Source organism: Zingiber officinale, chromosome 3A (genome assembly GCF_018446385.1).
Source record: "Zingiber officinale cultivar Zhangliang chromosome 3A, Zo_v1.1, whole genome shotgun sequence".
In the NCBI taxonomy this organism is placed as follows: Eukaryota; Viridiplantae; Streptophyta; class Magnoliopsida; order Zingiberales; family Zingiberaceae; genus Zingiber; species Zingiber officinale.
Window position 1 is genome coordinate 147,036,816 of NC_055990.1, and position 20,338 is coordinate 147,057,153.

Sequence of the window (20,338 nt, forward strand, 5' to 3'; positions counted from 1 at the left end):
AGACTTGGAATGCGTTGTTTTGAAGTGCTGGTCGAATCCCCCTTATAAAGGGTGTTCAAGGCTCGTTCATGGCGCCTCCATCTTCCTGGTCTTCCGAGTGGATAAAACCTGACCTGGTCGTTCATCCATTCAAGGCGCCTTATATCCCTCTCAAGGTGCCTTCAGGCGCCGCCTTGAGCGCCTCCAGGTGGTGTGGCCAGACTGCAGGCGCCCAAGCTCCACGTGGGCGCCTCGGCTCATCCGAGGGTTTAGGTTGCTCCTTTGCACTGCAATATACGTTAGTCCCAAACACTATCCCGCAACACAAAGTTAGCACAATACACATGATAAATGAAGTATAGCCAGTCTCCGGAGTCTGACTTCGGTTTCCAACCGAAAACCCTAGGTCGACCCGACGCCACTTGTTCCCTCTACGGGAACGCGTCCTCACCTACTCCACTCGGGAGATTTATTGCCAGTGCGATCCTCCGGATCGATGGACTTTTGCTCAAGACTCGACCCGGACTTTCTGCTGGACATCCGCTTCCGGCTAGTCCAGTCTTTCACCTGTTCGCGACACCGGGACTTTCCACCTAGGGTTACCACCCCTAGGACTTTTGCTCAAGGTCGTGATCTAGCCGAGCCTTGGGTTACCACCCCCTATGACCTAGGGTTACCACCCCCTAGGGTTTTCCCTTTGCCTAACCGCAGCTAGGACTTTTCTCCACCTAGGGTTACCACCCCCTAGGACCTAGGGTTACCACCCCCTAGGGTTTTCACCTGCCTAACCGCAGTTAGGACTTTCTTGAAATACTCATTCAACATGTTAGATAACAGAGAATATTAACTTTGAATCCCTTTGCCATTATCAAAACTTAGGTTCGATCGTCAGATGCTTCTTGCACCAACAAAAATGTATGTGTTTTGTTATTTTTTATAATTAATTTTTAAATTTAAAAAAAAATTAAAATATTTTTTTAAAATTTTATTTCTAGGATTCAGGTTTTGAGTTATAGTATCAAAGCTATTTTTTTTTTAAGATTTTACCTCTAGGGTTCAGACTTTGGGTTATAGTATCAAAGCTATTTAGGGTTCAAGCTTTGGATTATAGTATCAAAGCTATTTTTTTTAGATTTTACCTCTAAGGTTCAGACTTTGAGTTATACTATTAAAGTTATTTTTTTTTAGATAAGCTATTTTTTTTTTAGATTTTTACCTCTAGGATTCATGCTTTGGGTTATAGTATCAAAGCTATTTTTTTTTTTTTAGATTTTATCTCTAGGGTTTAGGTTTCCTAATTAGATTATAGTGTTTAATTTAAAAATGAAATTAAAATAAAATAAATTTAAGTATTTATTGAGTATTGTAATATGTTGAGGAGATATATTAATGTATTAGAGATTTATATAAAAAAATATTTAATTTTAATTAATTTTTTTTAATTTAAAATATTAAAAAAAATCAAAAAATAAAAAAAAATCACGGACGTGCACGATATCAATCATCTATATATATATATATATATATATATATATATATATATATATATATATATATATATATATATATATATATATCAAATTGTTAATTTTTTTATATAATATTTTTCATGAAAACAAGCATATGCAAAATTTCTTGCGCTCTGTATCATGATTCCAATTCCTTCACAGATCGGTAAGTAAATTGCTTATAGCACAGCAAAATTTTCTTCTTGTTTCACATGAAGAACACTCGAGCAAAGAATCACTTGAAGTCTGGGCGGACCTCCTCCTCCACTGCTTCCTCGTGATCACACCACTTCGCTCCCTTCATCGCTTCCCCTTCTTCCTCTTCTTCACAATCCAAGTATTCGCTCCATTTCGACGAACCGCAACCGCGCTTCTCGTCCATCGCCACCGCCTTTCCTGCTACATTGATCATAGGATCGACCTTTTTCACATCGAGAGGGGCTGTGGAAGCCAAATTGCAAAGGAAAGCACTTGCCTGAAACACCAATTGGCGTCTTCTTCCTCTTTTCCACCGGAGACTTGAAGCAGGAACTCCTCTTGGTAGCTGATTTCGCCAGAGGCAGTTGCGTCACCACCACCGCAGGCTCCGGCGAAGCATCTGAACACTCAAATCGAGCAATCAGAAGGTAAAACACAGACGGATTTGAATTTTGAGAACCAAATAAGAAACAAATTAACCTGCCTTGTTCGATTCCATCGAGATCAGCTTCCAGATCCAGGTACTCGGACCAATCCGTTCTCCTCTTCGAGACGGAGAAGGGGTCGTCTTCTGCGCGGGAAAGGGGCGGATTTGGATTTCCCAGATCGGCTTCAGCGGCGGCTCGGGCCATGTTGAAGTCCTGGACGAACTCGCGGAGGTCGCGAGCGAGGGGGCCGCGCGCGTGGATCCGCCGGACCGACTGCCGCTGGTTGCAGACGGCGCAGACCCACTTGGAGATGGTGCCCTTCCGCTGCTGCTTCACCTGCAGTTTCACCACGTTGCAGGCGCGAACAGGGAGAGGAGAGAAGAAGAGATGGGTGCCACCGACCTGCATCGTGGAGCAGTTACAGCACTGGAGGGCGATGAAGAGCGTCGCCATGGCCACCGACTTGATCGCTCTCCACTCCCAAGTTCGTTCTCCTGCTTCTGGGATTTTGAAGGAGAAACGTTGTCGGGCCATCTAATACCCTAACCGGCCCAAGAACCTGCCCATCAAGATCAGCCCACAGCAGCAGCCATTATATTATTTAGGGAAATATCTCTTAATAAACGCTTTTTTATCATTGTTATCATTAAAACAATGTCACTTTGAACAAAAATATATTAAAACAAGTATTATTATTATTATTTTAACTTTTTTATTTTATTTTTTTGCATTGCGTGCGTGGACATTACACTGGTAAATTAGTAATAGTAGTATTGTTAAGAAGCAAAAAATATGCAATCTAAAGTCTCGAGCCGTTCTCAACTGTATCTCGCGAAGTAAATACCACATCGACCGTTACTGATGGTCGATCTGGACCGTTCAATAGAGTCTGCATTGGCCCAAACCGGATCCTGTGACCGTCCGATTCACAAACACCAGGCGAGAATCCTGTCGATCAACGGTGGGGATGGTGGGGGGACGCCCCACAAAGCGGGCGAAGCCGCCATGGGAGCTCAACTGGGTTTCCCTCGGTCACTGCCGCGGCGGGGGTAGGGTTTCATCATTGGATACGACTGCTCCTCACCCGAGCGGAGAAACCTTCTCGATTCCACCTTCCTCTGCCGCCTTCTCCCCCTCATATCTGTCCTGCGCTTCGCCTCCTGAGTTTCCTTAGATCTAGCCGAAAATGGGGTCGTCTCTCCCCTCCAAAGAAGCTAATCTCTTCAAGGTCATCGTGGTAAGTGCCCTCTCAGCGTGTTTTTAATCAGAGTCGCCACCTTGATTTCATACGATACTTTCTTAATACTATCTCGATGCTAGTTTTATCGGAGCTGATGTTTCTCGGTGTTGGTCTTCTCATGGCCTTGATGAAAGATTGCGATTTTGTATTTACTCTTCTGGCAGTGTTATGTATTGCTGCCGTATTTCCGGGGCTAGAATTTTGATCTGAGGGAGTCTTTTAGATGGATTTGAAACTACAAAGTCAATGTTTTTTTTTGGAGAACTCAATGAAACGTCGCTATGGATGCTCGTCTCTCTTCTTTTTTTTCTTGGATCTAGTTATTTCTTTCCTTTCTTCTTCTGTCAAGTTTACAATTTGGTGGGTTTTGGAGCGAAATAGTACAAAGCTAGTGCAGTAAACATTGGATTAATAAAGTACCAGTTTTGTGATTGATAATATTCTTTTCTATGGCTCTGACCTCATGATGTGCAGAAAATTTTTCCTTTTTAATTTTTTTTTTTTTTGAGCTAGTATTGGGAGGTAAATCCTATTTATAATGATCGGAAGAAGATGTCAAATTTTGATGAAAAATTATTTGCTTCTGCTTGCCCTTCGTGACATGCCTTAATCTCACCATGTCCCGTACAGTTTCTTAAACAATATGTCTGATAGCCTGACTCACCCCGATCAATTAGGAAGCACATTTCTAGAATGAACTCAAAAAGATCCTGCATATTCAGCTCTTGAGCTTGCTTACCATCTATTATGTACAGCTAGCATGCAACTTTATAAGAAAACTACTTGCAAATAGTGCTGCATGCAACAAGTGAAAAGTAGAGCTTTTGATTTCTGATGTCCACTTAGATGTCATTATGAAAAATTTGCTACAAGGAGCAACTGAAGGTACTGGCATATACAAGCCTTTCATTTCGACTCATAACTCAGTGTTTGCTCCATTATAAGTTCCAAAACTGATTTATCTGTTGGAAGTTAGAATTTATCCATATCTTCTATTGAAAATTGCTGCCCTTACATCACCAAGAATTCAACAGTCGCTTCATGAACTACACATGAGAAAATTCTTTTGTAAATCTGTTGTGGCAGGAAATTGAAAAGGTGTGTGATACATGAAATTTTGTTTGAAAAACATTAATTTAAATTTTATCTTAAAAAATTTGTTGAAATATTGTGATACATGTAAGCTTGATCAATTTGTAATGGAATCATCAGGGGGTGGTAAAGTTAAATCTTTAAAAAAAATGGCCATTGTGATTTTCAAATATCTAAAATGCATAAATTATAGAATCAAAACATGATTGATTATAAGATTTTTTTAAAAAAAAAATTGACATCCAAAAATAATTCAATGGAACATCTGGTAAATTGCATCATCTTACAAATTAATTCTAAAATACTTTTTTGTTCCTGCAAAAACATAAGATGCTTTTTTGCTATCCTAGATGCAGGAAAATATAAATAGAAGTAAAATTATTCTGTTTAGATGGATAATTTGCCTTTTAGGCTTCAACTCATATATGTCTTGCACTAAGAAGTAAAGTTTTGAAACTCATCATAAAGTTTAGTTGCTGATTTCTTGTTGGGCTAATGGGTTTCTGGTCCGGGAAGCAGTGATGTCATATATATTTTGTTTTCACAAAAAATCTCCTATACTTGCAAATTTGCACTCATCACACAGACATTATTGTGTAGAAGTAACAACACATTATTTTACCAAAAAAAAGTGGTTCTAAAACCTATTGGTTTATCATTTTTATTTCCTTGCTTTCATTAAACTTTATGTCAGAATGTTAATGCAAATGCTCATTGTTTCGTTTTTCAGAAATCATATGAGACAAAACAATACAAAAAAGGATTAAAGGCTGCAGATACCATATTGAAGAAGTTTCCTGAGCATGGAGGTAGGATTTTGAGTTCTCAGCAATAAGAATCTTTATTATTGATATCTTGATTCAGTATTGGTTGACTGGTTTTACTTGCTGCTGCTAGAAACCTTGTCCATGAAGGGATTGACGTTGAATTGTATGGATCGAAAAACAGAAGCATATGATCTTGTTCGTCGTGGTCTTAAGGTTGGCTATTAGTTAGTTTCTTTTGTATAACTTATAAGGTTGCTTTCATTTTTTCCATAGGCATCTCTTATACAAACTTTTTTCTTTTGTAGAATGATCTTAAAAGCCATGTGTGCTGGCATGTTTATGGTCTACTGTACCGGTTTGATAGAGAATACAGAGAAGCTATTAAGTGTTACAGAAATGCTTTGAGAATTGATCCTGACAATATTGAAATCCTGCGGGATCTATCATTGCTGCAGGTTGGTATTTTATTGGCAATTAATGCTGTCAACTTTAGATTGTGAGTTTGCATTTTTTTTTAGCACTTTCAGTTTATTAAGTTAACAAATTATGTTGTAATATTGTGTTGCTGAATGTAGCTATTCTGTTTCTGAATTTATGGAGATTGTCCTGGTTTTCAATAATATTGCTGTTCTGTAAACTAAAGGTATCAACTTCATGGATCTGTAAGATTGATTCAATTGAAATCAATAAATAAAAATCAGGAAACAAAAAAAAAATCACAAAATGGAAAAAAATAAAATTAATTTGTCTAATCTATGACATAACAGAAGAAGTTTGAAAGCCTAAGAATGATGTATGCTATATCACTTTATATATTGATATCATAAAAGTCAAATAGAATTCTTAAAATTGACATGTAATTAGCATTCTTGTTATTAAGATATTGTTTGTCAAAGTACATAACCAAACGTTATTATTAGATTAATAATATCAATTATTTTATTGTTGTATTATATTTGATTCAATAACCAATAGATGTAAATTTAACAACATCACTCATTTGATTGTTAGCATTAAACAATATTCAATAATAATGGAATATTATTTCTTTCTTAAAAATTATTCAGATAAAGAAATAGTGTAATAATATTAATTTTAAATTATAGATATCAATAATAAGTAATATTTGAATAGTTAATGTAAAAATTTAATTATTGATTTTAATATCTAAACTTTTTAAGCCATAAATAATTGAGTCTTTGTTAGTTAAATGTATGAATAATTAGCCTATATTTTCCTTATGATACACACCTCTTTTTATTAGAAAAACTACAAAAGTTCTCGTAGGGGTTTAGACATTTTTAACAGTAGTTGATAAGTTGCAATTGCACAAGACAACTCTCATTCTATTTTATCTAGGCTTGAGACCTCCATTGACATTTTTTTAAAACTTTGTTGCTACAAATCCTTTTTAATTTTATCACTTACACACTTCACAATTTTATTTTATACTCACTCCAAAGTCCAGTATGGCTATTTCTCAAAGAGAACCTGTACGGGATATTATTCGTTAACTCCATTGAATGCGGCTGCCCTTTGGCCTAGTCAAACTCTACACCAAGATTTGAAGGATCAATGTGGTTGAACTTATTGGAACTATTTTTCTATGGCAATTTCTCTTTTTAATTTATATCTAAACGTGGGTACGCTTATAACAGGTTTTGCATCTTTTCCATTTTCTGACCGATATCTAATATCTTCTAGCCATGTGATATCAACCTCACCTGTTTATTGTTATAACTTCGATTCTTCATGGATACCAACAATTACAAAGTTCCAGTTCCAGAGGTGTTCATATAACTTTTCTAATTTAATGTACAAGTTTGATCATCTTCTGTTGGCATCATTAGATTGTTACTATATTCAATTCACAAGACAAATTGAATGTTTATATGTCTTTCTTATCTCTTGCACATTTTTTGGAACTTGGTTTAAATTCATTGATCCTCTTCTATTTGATTGTTTTTTGAAAATAGCTCTTCCTTATTAATGTTTGCAATTCTGACTGTGAATAGTAGTACTCGATTTCCTTAGGTAACAACTATACATGTCTCCTTCAGGTTCAGATGCGAGACCTGACAGGGTTTGTTGAAACTAGACAACAACTTTTAGCGTTGAAGCCAAACCACCGCATGAACTGGATTGGCTTTGCTGTTGCACACCACTTGAATTCTAAGTAAGTCATGGTTTTCTAGGGTAAATATGTTAATTATTGACCAGTTACCATTGGAGAATACTTTTTCAAGTGTTTTGGTCACTCACTTTTCAGCTTCTCCAAAACGCGCTGTCTGTCTGAACTTTGTTTTTTGAATCTCCAAATTCACCTTTTTCTCCGCTTGTTCTATGTAAAACTTCCTGTGAATCACATAGTAGTTGGAACTATTATTCTAAATTGTAAACAATTATATTATGTTTATAATATGATCTCTTTCACCATTATATGTGATGCATTGCCTGAGCACATATTGTACCTGTATTGGAATTATCCATCATTTCTTGGAAGATGACATTAATACTCTTATTATCAAATTATCTCCATTGTATTTTTTTATACTAAGTGATAACTTTTTTGTTACTTGTTTTCTTTCTCTTTTTAGCCCTTTGAAGGCAATTGATATATTGGAAGCATATGAAGGGACGTTGGAGGATGATTACCCCCCAGAAAATGAGCGTTATGAGCACAGTGAAATGCTCTTGTACAAGGTGTATAAACTTTAAAAGAGGGGCATTTCCTTCTTTTGTTATGTTAATTAGATCTTATGGAATAATCTTTTATAAGTGAATTCATTTTCTTCTGCTTTTCTACCACTTCACCTTGTTCATAGTTTTTTTGTGATACTTCTATGTGGGATGGTGAGGTTATATTCCAGATTACATTTTGCAGATTACATTGCTAGAGGAAAGTGAGTTGCTTGATAGAGCACTGGAGGAAATGCACAAGAAGGAGTCTAAAATTGTGAGCTTATGCTGTAGCTGATAATATTTTTGTTAATGATTCATTTTCATGGTTATTAAATGGGACAAAATGCTCTTGCAATATGTAATTTCAATCTCTAGTAGTTCATTTCATATTTGACAGATGCATATTGCTTGTTGCATCATACTTATTTCTTTGTTGCTTGATTTCATCAGTTAGATAAGTTAACCTTCAAAGAACAAATGGCTTCCATTTTACTGAAATTGGGGCGCTTTGAGGAAGCGGAAAGGATATATAGGTCCCTACTCTTTATGAATCCTGATAACTATAGGTATGCTATTTTGCATACATACCAAGTAATGTTTTTCTTTTTTTCTTTTTTCTTTTTCCCTTTTCCTTTTTCCGGCGTCACTTGTGGGCAGGATGCTGATGGTTTTTTTTGTTCTTTTTTGTTTCTTGGGTTTTCACTTTTTTGTCTGATCGCAATGTTCTTACTACTTGTTCTTTATACTTTGCTTTGTTATTTAAAGATGTGATTTCATTTTTGAGTTTTTTAGCTGCATTCATACTGTTGCTTGCTGGTAACAGGTATTTGATTGGCCTGCAAAAATGTGTCCAATTATACTCTGAAAAAGGTGAATATACATCTGATGAGATTGATAAATTGAATGCTTTGTATAAGTCACTTGAGGAGCAATATGGTTCATCTTCTGCTGTTAAGGTAGGGAAACTCTTTTTTGGCATTGGATGATGTTACTCATGTATCTCTATGTATTCCGTCTATTAACTAACTTGTACCAACTTCTTGATTGCAAAAACTCTATTTTATCTTCTTGCCAAAGAATGTATCATTATTTACTTAATGAAATGCAAGGATCAATTCTATACTGATTGTTGATGTGGTTTTTGAAGACTACAAACTATGAGGGAAGGCATTTCTTTTTTCTTCATTTTAATAAGATCACCATGCTTTTCAAATGCCTGCTTTTCCTGTAATGCAAGCTTCCTAGTGGTTAGCATGAATTTTATTTGAATTATGTTGTCTATTGTGCATGTATGTAATGTTCTTTTATTCAAATTATCTGTTTATTGTGGCATCTTTCTTGCAATGTTCTACTTTCAATTAGCAAATCATCTATTGGGATCTTTCTTTTTTTGGATCAGAGAATACCACTTGATTTTCTGGAAGGTGAAAAATTTCGTGAAGCAGCAGACAACTATGCGAGACCATTATTAACTAAGGTTTGTGAATCCTTTTTACTACTCTTTTGTTCTATAGACTATAACATTAGGATACTTTTGTGTATTATTCTTTTATTTATTAGATTAATATAGCTTTTGATGCAGTGGGTTTAGTCCACTTTTGTATTTTAGGTTAGGTTTTTATCATGAATATGTATATGTATGTATGTACACCACCTATGGGTATCTCATTGATAAAGAAGTATAATATTTTCTTTCCAAAAATAAATTTATATTATTAGGTGAACAAGCTGAGATGTCTAACTTTTTTCACCTATGCTAATTCAGGGTGTTCCTTCACTGTTCTCTGATCTCAGCCCCTTGTATGACCAGAAAGGAAAGGTTTGCAGAATTACTCAAGACCTTCAAGAAGTAGCTCAATCTATATGCTGTTTAAGCAAGAGCTTGATGAGTTGTTATGCATTGAATTCTTTTTGCAGGCATTCATTCTTGAAGAATTATTTCTTTATCTAGAAGACTCACTTAAATCTACAGGATACTTTCCAGGAAGGTAATTTTGTGGTCTCAATTTTTTTATTTCCAGATAGGTGCTCTGTAATCAGTGCAGATTGATGTTTACTGACTGTGGGCTGTTCTAAGTAAATGACTCAAGAAAAGTACAATCTTTATTCTTTACTTGAACAAAAGCGGTTATCATTTTCTTTGTCTTAAATTTGTTGTTCTCTTTCCTTTTGGTGAAATTGATGTTTTAGACAGACTTATCTTTAGAAAAGTTATTGGATGTATCACAAGGTAAGTTGATCTTTTATGCTATAATATCTGGTATAAATTGGCATGTTCTGGCATCTGACTCATTATATTGATCTTAAATTTGAATTCTTTTGACCAATACTTTCTTGAGACTACTTATTTGTTGGCAATAGAGTTATAGTGTAGCTTTTAATAACCAGAAATTCAACACTGCAGAAATTTAAGATGATTAACTAAAGCATTAAAGAAAACAGTCAAACTGAAAGGTTAAACTTATTTCTTTAAATGACTATGATTTTCCTAATGAGAATCACATCAACTGTGTTATATTTTTCATGAGCCTTAATGAAATATCCTTTCTAATTCTAAACATAGAGACCAGTATTGCTCAGTTTCCTATACTTCACTTAAAGTTTTTGCCCATTTTATGAGTTTCATTCACATTCTTAGAAAATGATAAACATGTTATCATGTATATTTTTTAGGAAAAGTAATAAGTTATGTTTATCAACCATACCATGTTGTGTTAATATTACTTATTAGCCATGGTTTTGATTTCCCCCCTTATTTTAATACAGTTCAAAAAAAGAGCCTCCTTCAACAATCATGTGGACAATGTTTCTGGTTTCACAGGTTCAATTTGATTCCTCCTGTTAATGCAGTGTTAGGTGATTCTGGTATGTGTATTTCTAATCTCGTTGTCTTTGCTTCTATTGTGTCGCAGCATTATGATAGACGAGGCCAACATCTTCTTGCTCTAGTTAAAATCGATGAAGCTATTGCGCACACACCAACAGTAATTGATTTGTACTCCATTAAGGTTCGTGCAATAAGCCTTGCAAATTCCATTACCTAGTTATCCGGGTGTCATCATGAGCTAGCAGTGTGGAATCTGTCATAGTTCATGCAAAATAGTTAACTAAGGGGGTGTTTGGTTTAGGATAATAGGAGTGGGGAATGGGAATGAGAATCATTGATTCCCATTGTTAATGTTTGGATTATAGAAATAGGAATACAAATAAGGGAATGAATCCTTGAAATTGGGTAATAACTCATTCCCATGTACCTCCCCTTCAATGAGTCATTATCCTATTTTCATCATTCAAAATATTCTCTTATTCCAAAAATACCCTTGACTTAAAACTAAAATTTTCTCCATTAATATCAAATATCAAAATATATTTATTTATTTTTTCTTTCATATCACTTATCTCTCCTTATTCTCTCTCATTATATTTTCTCTCTCATCATAGTTTCTCTCTTATCATTTTATCACACACTTTCTCTCTCCTTAATCTCTCCTATCACACTCTCTTTTCTCTTTTTTTTTCTCATTACACTTTCTCTCTCATCATACTTTCTCTCTCCTCAATCTCTTCCATCGCACTCTCTTCCTTCTTTTTTTCCTTATCACACTTTCTCTCTCATCATACTTTCTCTCTCCTCAATCTCTTCCATCGCACTCTCTTCCTTCTTTTTTTCCTTATCACACTTTCTCTCTCATCACACTTTCTCTCTCCTTAATCTCTCCCATCACACTCTCTTTTCTCTTTTTTCTCATCATACTTTCTTTCTCCTCAATCTCTCTTATCACACTTACTCTTTTTTTCCTCAACACACTTTTTCTCTCATCACACTTTCTCTCTCATCATACTTTCTCTCTCCTCAATCTCTCTTATCACACTTACTCTTTTTTTCCTCAACACACTTTCTCTCTCATCATACTTTCTCTCTCCTCAATCTCTTGCATCATATTCACTGTTCTCTTTTTCTCTCACCATACTTTCTCTCTCATCACACACTCTCTCTCTTCATTTTTTCTCACTATATTTTCTCTCTCTTCATCCTCTCCTATCATACTTTCTCTCACATCATATTTTCTCTCATCATGCTCTCTCCAATCACACTCTTTTTTCATTTTCTCTCATCACACTTTCTCTCTCTTCATTCTTTCTTATCACACTTTCTCTCTCATCATTCTCTTTCATCATTCATCTTTCTCTCACATCTAATTTTTTCTCTTATTTTCCTTTAAGGGTAAAAGAGGAAACTTTGATTTATTCCGATAGAAGATATACAACTAACCAAACATTATTTTTAAGAGTGATATCCATGCTCATACCCATTCCCATTCCACAATACAATGATTCCCATTCCGATTCCTATTCCTAGGAAAGAACCAAACGCCCCCTAAATTTCCTACATTTTCAATTGTTCATAAGTCTTGCCATTTAGTTGCTGCAGTTATTCAGTTTGGTGTCATCCTTGATTTATTGATGAGTTAGTACACCCCTTCTATAGATTCATTTACTATATATAGATTTCAATTAAATATTGGCCCTAGTTGGCTTCCTTCAAAAACTTGTTGCTAAGTTTCTCTGAGAATTATTCCATAATTCCTCAAAACTTCACGAGCTTAGATGTTGTGAAAGTTGATTGACTAATTAGTTATCTCAAAAACTATAACTCTTAGGAAAAGGACCATACTTATCTGTTTATGACTAATGAGTGTAGAGCCACCCCCAACGCCATCTTAGCTCAGAGGTATAAGCTATCCTTTTGACACAAGTAGATTTTAAATTCTAGACCTCTTGCTTTGATACCATGTTGAAGTTGATATACTGACCACTTATTACAAAAGCCTGAACTGGTAGGAAAGAGACTAAATTATACAATGGACCTCCAAACTTGTTCATGTGGGACTAACACACATTATGCATCCTAGTTTCAACAAACATATATCCACAATTGTGTGTTATTTTGAGTATTATGGTATTCAACCAAGATCATATCCAAGTACACCCTTTAAGGCATGGTTGAAATGGTTGAAATGTATCATTTTGATAAATCACCGAAATTGGATATCACTCGACACCAAGTTTCAAAATCTCGAGTTGTGTCATAATTTTGGTCTTTGATTGGAAAGATACCTTATCATGCCAATGTTTCGATGCATGGTGTTGGTGATAGATTAGAGGTTGAATGAGGAAGGAGATGAAGGAAAGGAAGAAGACATTGTATGTGCTTAGTGTGTGTCGAGTTTCAATAATTTAGTGGAATGATATGTTTCGATTGTTTCACCCGGCGTGGTACAAAATTTAGAATCTTGATCGGCACAGACAATGTATCCTTCCTATGCTTCATTTCCTTCTTCGATTCCATTCCATTACCGACACCATACATCGAAATATCAGCACAATACCGAAATAGTATTGTCCCTGAAACTTCAATATGGTGCGAGATTTTGAACCTTTCTCGAAGGTATGTGTGACAAATGTTTTAGCTGATACCTGCCAATTGACAAGTAAGCGACTTTCAATCTAATTGGCTGCAAATTGATAAAAGCCACCATTATGCACTGGTTATATAACAATATAAGAAGTCATTTATTTTGCTAGAGCAAGAAACAAAATGTAGAAGGAATCTAAAGATAAAATGGTTCTTCCAAAAGCCTTATATTTCTTCCACTTGAGCAGCATAAGGAATCTAAGATAAGATTATTCTTCCAAAAGCCTTATATTTTCTCCACTTGAGCAACATTATGGCTTACATGATCAAATTAGTGAAGTTGATTTCTTTACTATGATTGTTTAAGACATAAAAGTTGAAAGAAGTGAAATTGACTTCCTATTTACTGTGATTGTTTAAGACATCAAAGTTGAAAGAAGTGAAGTTGACTTCCTATTTTCTGTGTTTGTTTAAGATAAAGTGTAGAAATTCATCACAGTTGAGGGTATCTCTGGTGAAAGCTCTCTAAACTTTTAGTTTCGAGTGATTAATTTGGAGGAAATATCTCTGAACAAGGGTGCCTCAGACTTGCAGGAAGTTGATTTGTATATGAAAATTGGTTCTGGAGACATGGATGTCGAACAAAGATTCCTAGAGTGCATTCTATATCTTCTTAGAAAGAAGAGAATAAGGAGATCTGACTATATTTAAATATTATGTGTTACTGCAGTACCTATTCTTTGTTTGGAAATCAAGACCTGAGAAGAAAGAAAATGAGCATTGCTGAGCTACTTTGGTGCCTTGTCAGCGTCTGTCTAATCTCTCTTTTATGTTTGATGGTGCAAACTAGATGGACTTCAACATTGTTGATTCCTTTTGATGTTGGGGCAATGAATTCTTTTTATAGTTTAAAACTTATCTGATTTAGGTTGCAATGCTAATGATGTTTAACCATAATGTCTCTTCCCAAAAGCACCTCTGGCAATTCTGGTAATGCATTCTTTTTATAGGTTATAGCATATCTAATTTTGGTTGAGATGCCAATGATGTGTAACCACATTGTGTCTCTTGCCATAAGGACGGCTGGCAATTATGTTTCTTTTACTGGAAATGTACATAGGTCATGCTGACATGTTTCAATCTGGACCACAGGGCAGAATATTGAAACATGCTGGTGATTTACCTGCTGCAGCTGCCTTGGCAGATGAAGCTAGGTCTATGGATCTTGCTGATCGTTACTTGAATAGTGAGTGTGTTACACATATGCTCCAAGCTGATCAGGTATGACCTTATGCTGGTAATGGTATTTAGTTATTATCAATTCTAATTTTGGCACATAAAATGATATTTTATTTGTTGATTTCTCAAGGTTGCTTTAGCTGAGAAAACAGCTGTTTTATTCACCAAGGACGGGGACCAGCATAATAATCTTCATGACATGCAGTGTATGTGGTATGCACCTTTCAGTTGCATATCTCAATTGCTCGAATAATTTGTCCTTCCTCTGATCTTACTCATATATGTTACTGTGGAAGGTATGAACTTGCTTCTGGTGAAAGTTACTTTCGTCAAGGTGATCTAGGACATGCACTTAAAAATTTCTTGGCCGTTGAGAAGCATTATTCAGACATCACTGAGGACCAATTTGATTTCCATTCTTATTGTCTGCGGAAAATGACTTTACGGTCCTATGTGTCAATGTTGAAGTTTCAGGATCAGTTGCATTCACATGAGTATTTTCATAAAGCAGCAATAGGAGCTATAAGGTGATTTTTTTTCAGTGATTTTACATTGAATTACACCTATTACCTTGGAGTTAGTGCTTATCTGTGTATCCACATATTTATTAGAAATTGAGAATTTAAATGTGCAAACAAAGTGTTCCCTTGATTTAATGAATGATTTGAAAGAAAATGTATGTATTATGCAGGCTTCAATTCTTTTATTTCTTCTCCTTTTTACCCTATTTTTTAAACTTCATTGTCATGTCCTCCTAAGTGGAAAGCTAAGGGCCACCCCCTAAACTCCAATTGCCATTGCCATGACTATAACTTTAACAGATGTTATGTATGCTATTTGCTAGATATATTCACAACAGTCCTACAATCATATATTCTGTTTAATAGAAAGAAACTCAAGGATGGATCTATAGTTAGTCTCCATTTGTTTTTTGCATAAGAAATATTATTAAACTTGATCTTTTGATGATGGATTAAGAATGGTAAAATGACAATTTAAGAATTCCCACTTCGATTTCTAAACGCTTGTACCACTATCCAGATGAATTCATAGGCATATTGTGACTAGGACCACAAAGCCTTGAAATTTTCATTTTCTATTTTGAAAATTTGAGCCCCGATTCTTTACATCTGGAATGCTTAAGCTTGAATTTATTTGTTCTGATGACTGATTCTGTTTTAACAACAGTGGAAGATATTGCTTAATTATGAGACATTTGAACATGCTACGAACTTGATCTTGGTTCAAGAACCAAGTATCGATACCCCTCATGTTATTTGTGCCCTTCCTAACCAACTAATTAGTCTTTCTTTTCTTGTGAGTTTAAAACACTTCATGTATCCCATGTGTAATGCTAAACTGTGTTGCCACCCTTATATTCCTTCACGCCACAGCTTTATACTTATCATGCTTCTCCAATTGGATCTTTAGCCTCTCTTTCCTACAAAGAAAACTGTTGCTAGGGAAAGAAAAATGTAGAAACAAAACTCTTGAAAAATAATTACAGAATATATATCCTTTGATTGCTTCCTTGGAAGGAAGGAAAGATGGAGAGAAAATTAAATTTTTATCTATCAGAATATAGAAAAAATAATAAAAATATATATATATTTTTTTATTTGAGCTTCATTTCTCTGGAAAGTAAGTTTCCTCACAAATTAGACAAAGTAATATGAGGAAAACTGGAAAAAAGATTTCTACTTGCTTAATAGTCCCTCTCATTTCCTCCATGAGAAACAGAGGGAAAGTTCCACTGGGAAAATCTGTCACTTTATTTCTTCCCAATTTTCGTCCTTATAGGAAAATGCGATTACTGTGCTTTCAAATATGACAGTGGGAACCATCACCAGTTCAATCACAAACTCATCTGCACTCGTCAATATTGATAGACTAAGCATTTTTTTTTCCTGCTGCAAAAACATGAATACCAATTGGCTTGTAATGGTTTTGTAACATTTTTGTTGGGATGCTGATAGTAGTAATTAGAAACTTTCTTTGATCATAGAGATATTGTAGATAACTACTGTATATTCTGAAAAACTGATGGCACTGAAATGTACTTGATGTCTATTCTAGTAGACTTCACCTACATTCCTGTACGTTTGTTGGACATTTGATATGAACTTTGTCATCAACACCCAATTTGGCATATGTAAGCAATTTTAGGAAATATGGTATTCAGGCTTCTAGATCAATGCACATATCAAATAGGCAGATACACCACTGAAGTATGAGTGGTATATTGGCTCACACCATCCTAGTGTCATCATCCAGAATTATTATAAAAAAATTCTTTTAGGCTCTGGGATAATCTTTTATAGAGTGATATGTTATTTATTGAAAAGAAATAATATTTTAATTCAAGTTTCCTTCTGTAGATGTTATGTTAAGTTGCATGATTCTCCACCAAAAGCTGCAGTTGAGGAAAGTGATGAGATGTTAAACTTGCCTGCTTCACAGAAGAAAAAACTGAGACAAAAACAAAAAAAGGCAGAGGCTCGTGCTAAGAAAGTAATCTTGATAGAACTCTATACAGGCGTAAATGCTTTATTTTGGAATGTTTCCTTCAGTTTTCTCCTTGATATTCTGCAGGAAGCTGAAGAAAGAAATGATGAGGAAACAACTTCTTGGACATCTAAATCTGGCAAGCGGCAAAATGCCAGACCAGTTGATTTAGATCCTCATGGTGAAAAGCTATTGCAGGTTCTTAATTTTACATTGAAATTTTATAGTTATACATATGATTTCCTTTTTAAAATTTTTATTGTTTTTAAGGTATAGGTTTGATATGCAGTCTAGGCATCTGCTACCAAACAGTATAATTTTGCTTAAGCAGTGAATTAAACTATGTTCCTCATATGCAGGTGGAAGATCCATTGGCTGAAGCTACAAAATACTTGAAATTGCTTCAGAGTAACTCTTCCAGTTCACTGGAAACTCACATTCTTTCTTTTGAAGTGAATATGAGAAAGCAAAAGATTCTATTAGCTTTTCAGGTACACTTAATAGCCATATTAACTTTTTCTAGTTTTGGTCTTAGCATTTGCCAAAATAACATCAAATTAGTATTTGGATTCCTGATTCTTTCTAATTGATCCATCAAATAAGAGGATGGCTGGAGCAAAAGTAGAACAGAACAAATTAAATATTTATTCTTCAAAAGAAAGAGGATGGAAGTTATGTCAAATTCCATCCTCTTAATATCTAGGTTTGATGGACTATGCGATCGAACACTTAAAAGAAAGAAGCATACCACAGATGAATTATCAAAGAACTCACGTCATTATTATGTTATTCATTACATGGTGATGTTAATCTCCATCTTCATTCTCACTGCATTGACTGATTTTAATTCTGCAGGCTGTTAAGAATCTGCTTAAGTTGGACGAAAATGATCCAGATTGCCATAGATGTTTGGTATGGATTTTTCACCATGCAGTTTGCTTCTCAGATCTATCCTTAGAGAGAGGATTTTCCTTATTGAATATATTATCTTGCCATTGCATTCCTCTGTAAAAAAAGGGAAAATGTGGATACAATAAAATAAGGGTATTATGGATTATTCTAATTTTTAATTGGCAACAAAAAGGTCAGATGGGTGATATCTCCTAAATTCATGGCATAATCACAATGTGGAAGCAACCAATTCAACTACATCAGAGCCTTTTCTCCTTGGAAATGCATCTTCTGCTGTAAATATGTCGATTGAGGAAAGCCTAAACACCTGAAGGCACTAGTCCACTATTTATTAGCATAGCTGGTACTCGGGTGGTGGTTTGCTACATTAGGACAAGGGGTCAATTCTCATGGGGTTCATTCCCCACGAGGAAAAAATGTCCCACCCACCTAGGAGGCCACTGCATATCTTGATTTACTTGCCTATATCTTGCCGTGGGGTCGTCAATACTGGCTACTTGGGGCGAGCACATCACCTTTTTGCCACCAATGACATATTATAGAACTACTTCAAACAAATTACTATTTCTGTATTCTTCTTCTTCTTCTACTCTCTCTCCCTCTTTGATATTGTAATTTATATTTCTTGCTTAAGTGGTCATTTTTAGTTTCTGTATGTTTTCTAGTAAGAAAATTATAATCCACTTTATCAGTGACATTTCTTATTACTTTATTATATTAATTCATTGTTAATTTCACAGATAAAGTTCTTCCACAAGATTACCAGCTATACTTCTCCAGTGACTGATACAGAGAAACTCATTTGGAATGTATTAGAAGCAGAGCGACCAATTATAAGGTTGCATTTGATTTCTGTTTCCCTGTCTCTAGAAACATTTGCTTGGATTAACAAGTTTCTGGTTTTTATACATTGCAGTCAGTTGCATGGGAAGCCACTAATCGAAGTTAATGAATGCTTCCTCAAGATGCACAGAGGTTATCATGTTATTCCCTTTAGGTTTTGCATTGGATCAATTACTTTCATGCTGTTAATTTGATTTTGTCTTTCGAAACTTCTAGATTCATTGATGCATCGAGCGGCAGCAGCTGAAATGCTGTATCTTCTTCAGCCGGATAAGAAGGCTGTGGCGATTAAGTTAATTGAAGAGTCGGAAAACAAGCTAGCAGTGGGGTGTGTTACAATAGTCTACCATCTTTAATATCTAACAATACTGTGACAACATAAATCACTTTGTTATGTTTTGGACTTCCTCAACAGGAATTCGGAACTTGGCCCTGTCAACATATGGAAACTACAAGACTGCATTTCAGTCCATAAATTGCTCGAGACAGTGTTCAATGACCAGGGAGCTACTTCTAGTATGTATCTTGTTATTCATTCATATTGTGTCTGCTGGTCGAGTGTTTTGAGATTTTGCTCCTCGACGAGTGGAAATGTGAGTTATGCATATTCTCAATGCTTTTGTGTGACTGCAGGATGGAAGACACGGTGTGCAGACTACTTTCCTTACTCTACATATTTTGAAGGTAGCCAAAGCTCTGCTGTTACTAGGAATGCCAATAAACACACAGACACTTCGTCAGAAAATGGACTGGCAGATTCTCATTCTTTGATTGGAAAACTGCAAGCCTTCCATGACCTAAAAATTCAATAGCATTTCTCATCATCTAACTCGAGTTGAAATGAGTCGCGAGAGGCATGAGCGGGCGCTTCAAACGAAGAATGTTGCCGCACTCGTTACTGTGAAAATATACGGAGACAACATGAATTATTTTTTGCGTCTGAGCTAGAGCATCAAAGATGTTCCACAACCATTGCACTGTGCATCTTCAGTTTCTCTTTCATTCAGGCATGTTATACAGGATTGTATTACCAGATGTCTCGTCGGATATTGCAGTTGCTTTTTCCTCGCATCTGACATTGATACTAATTATTAGTTCTTCAGGTCCAGTAGCAAAAGTTCTTAGCATGTTGCAAATATATTCAAGTTGCAGGGTTGAGTAATCTTAACTAGAAACTTTTGCACTCCGTTTGATCTGTGTTGCTTTTGTTAAGGTTCAACTTTTGGCACGATTTTGTATGCGATTGTCCTTTTTGGAAGAATAATGTGTAGATGTTGAAAGGATGGTAATTGTATGCAAATCTTGGCTGTTATGCTGTTTATTTCCAACCAGATTGGCTAAAGGTTTTCCACGCAGTTTAATGACATAAAAGATCGTTTCTTTCATTTGATCTATTTTGCCCAACTTTTATTGTATTGCAGTTATAATCATAGTCGTTATAACACGAACACTAGTAATATTATGTTATGGCAGTAATTGATAGTAGTTATTATAATATGGATATTTTATTTTCGTTCAATATTAATTAA

General features: G+C 35.3%; 2 protein-coding genes across 7 annotated transcripts; one reads left to right on the forward strand and one right to left on the reverse strand.

Moving 5' to 3' along the window:
* Positions 1-1,603: 1,603 nt before the first annotated feature.
* LOC122054110 (MRN complex-interacting protein-like) lies at positions 1,604-2,662 on the reverse strand. 6 transcript variants are annotated; one of them, XM_042615940.1, is made up of 4 exons: positions 2,516-2,662; positions 2,170-2,449; positions 1,963-2,085; positions 1,604-1,883 (listed from the first exon to the last, which is right to left on the reverse strand). In XM_042615940.1, the coding sequence occupies exons 1-4, from the start codon at positions 2,645-2,647 to the stop codon at positions 1,723-1,725; spliced, it is 696 nt and encodes a 231-aa protein (XP_042471874.1). In that variant the 5' UTR covers positions 2,648-2,662; the 3' UTR covers positions 1,604-1,722. The 6 variants fall into 6 exon arrangements, with proteins under 6 accessions (XP_042471874.1, XP_042471873.1, XP_042471876.1 ...); XM_042615939.1 differs by having other exon boundaries at positions 1,604-1,886; XM_042615942.1 differs by having other exon boundaries at positions 2,166-2,449.
* Positions 2,663-3,115: 453 nt separating this feature from the next.
* On the forward strand, positions 3,116-20,137 carry LOC122052706 (N-terminal acetyltransferase A complex auxiliary subunit NAA15-like). The gene is made up of 26 exons (XM_042614378.1): positions 3,116-3,350; positions 5,176-5,254; positions 5,343-5,425; positions 5,518-5,667; positions 7,273-7,388; positions 7,810-7,915; positions 8,097-8,168; positions 8,345-8,460; positions 8,718-8,850; positions 9,294-9,371; positions 9,660-9,713; positions 9,812-9,882; positions 10,661-10,715; positions 10,807-10,902; positions 14,463-14,591; positions 14,680-14,762; positions 14,846-15,076; positions 16,928-17,060; positions 17,142-17,252; positions 17,414-17,545; positions 17,910-17,966; positions 18,707-18,804; positions 18,883-18,941; positions 19,026-19,137; positions 19,225-19,325; positions 19,443-20,137. Exons 1-26 carry the CDS (start codon positions 3,300-3,302, stop codon positions 19,619-19,621), a joined length of 2,685 nt encoding a protein of 894 aa, XP_042470312.1. The 5' UTR covers positions 3,116-3,299; the 3' UTR covers positions 19,622-20,137.
* The last annotated feature ends 201 nt before the right edge of the window (positions 20,138-20,338 follow it).

Excerpts from the sequence above, each read along its gene's own strand:
- LOC122054110 (XM_042615937.1), bottom strand. The coding sequence starts at position 2,647 with ATGGCCCGACAACGTTTCTCCTTCAAAATCCCAGAAGCAGGAGAACGA. Across the intron at positions 2,086-2,169 it reads TCTCGATGGAATCGAACAAG|ATGCTTCGCCGGAGCCTGCG; the intron begins GCAGGTTAATTT and ends TTGAGTGTTCAG. Across the intron at positions 1,887-1,962 it reads GACGCCAATTGGTGTTTCAG|CAGGAAAGGCGGTGGCGATG; the intron begins GCAAGTGCTTTC and ends TGATCAATGTAG.
- LOC122052706 (XM_042614378.1), top strand. The coding sequence starts at position 3,300 with ATGGGGTCGTCTCTCCCCTCCAAAGAAGCTAATCTCTTCAAGGTCATC. Across the intron at positions 7,389-7,809 it reads GCACACCACTTGAATTCTAA|CCCTTTGAAGGCAATTGATA; the intron begins GTAAGTCATGGT and ends TTCTCTTTTTAG. Across the intron at positions 19,326-19,442 it reads TGACCAGGGAGCTACTTCTA|GATGGAAGACACGGTGTGCA; the intron begins GTATGTATCTTG and ends GTGTGACTGCAG.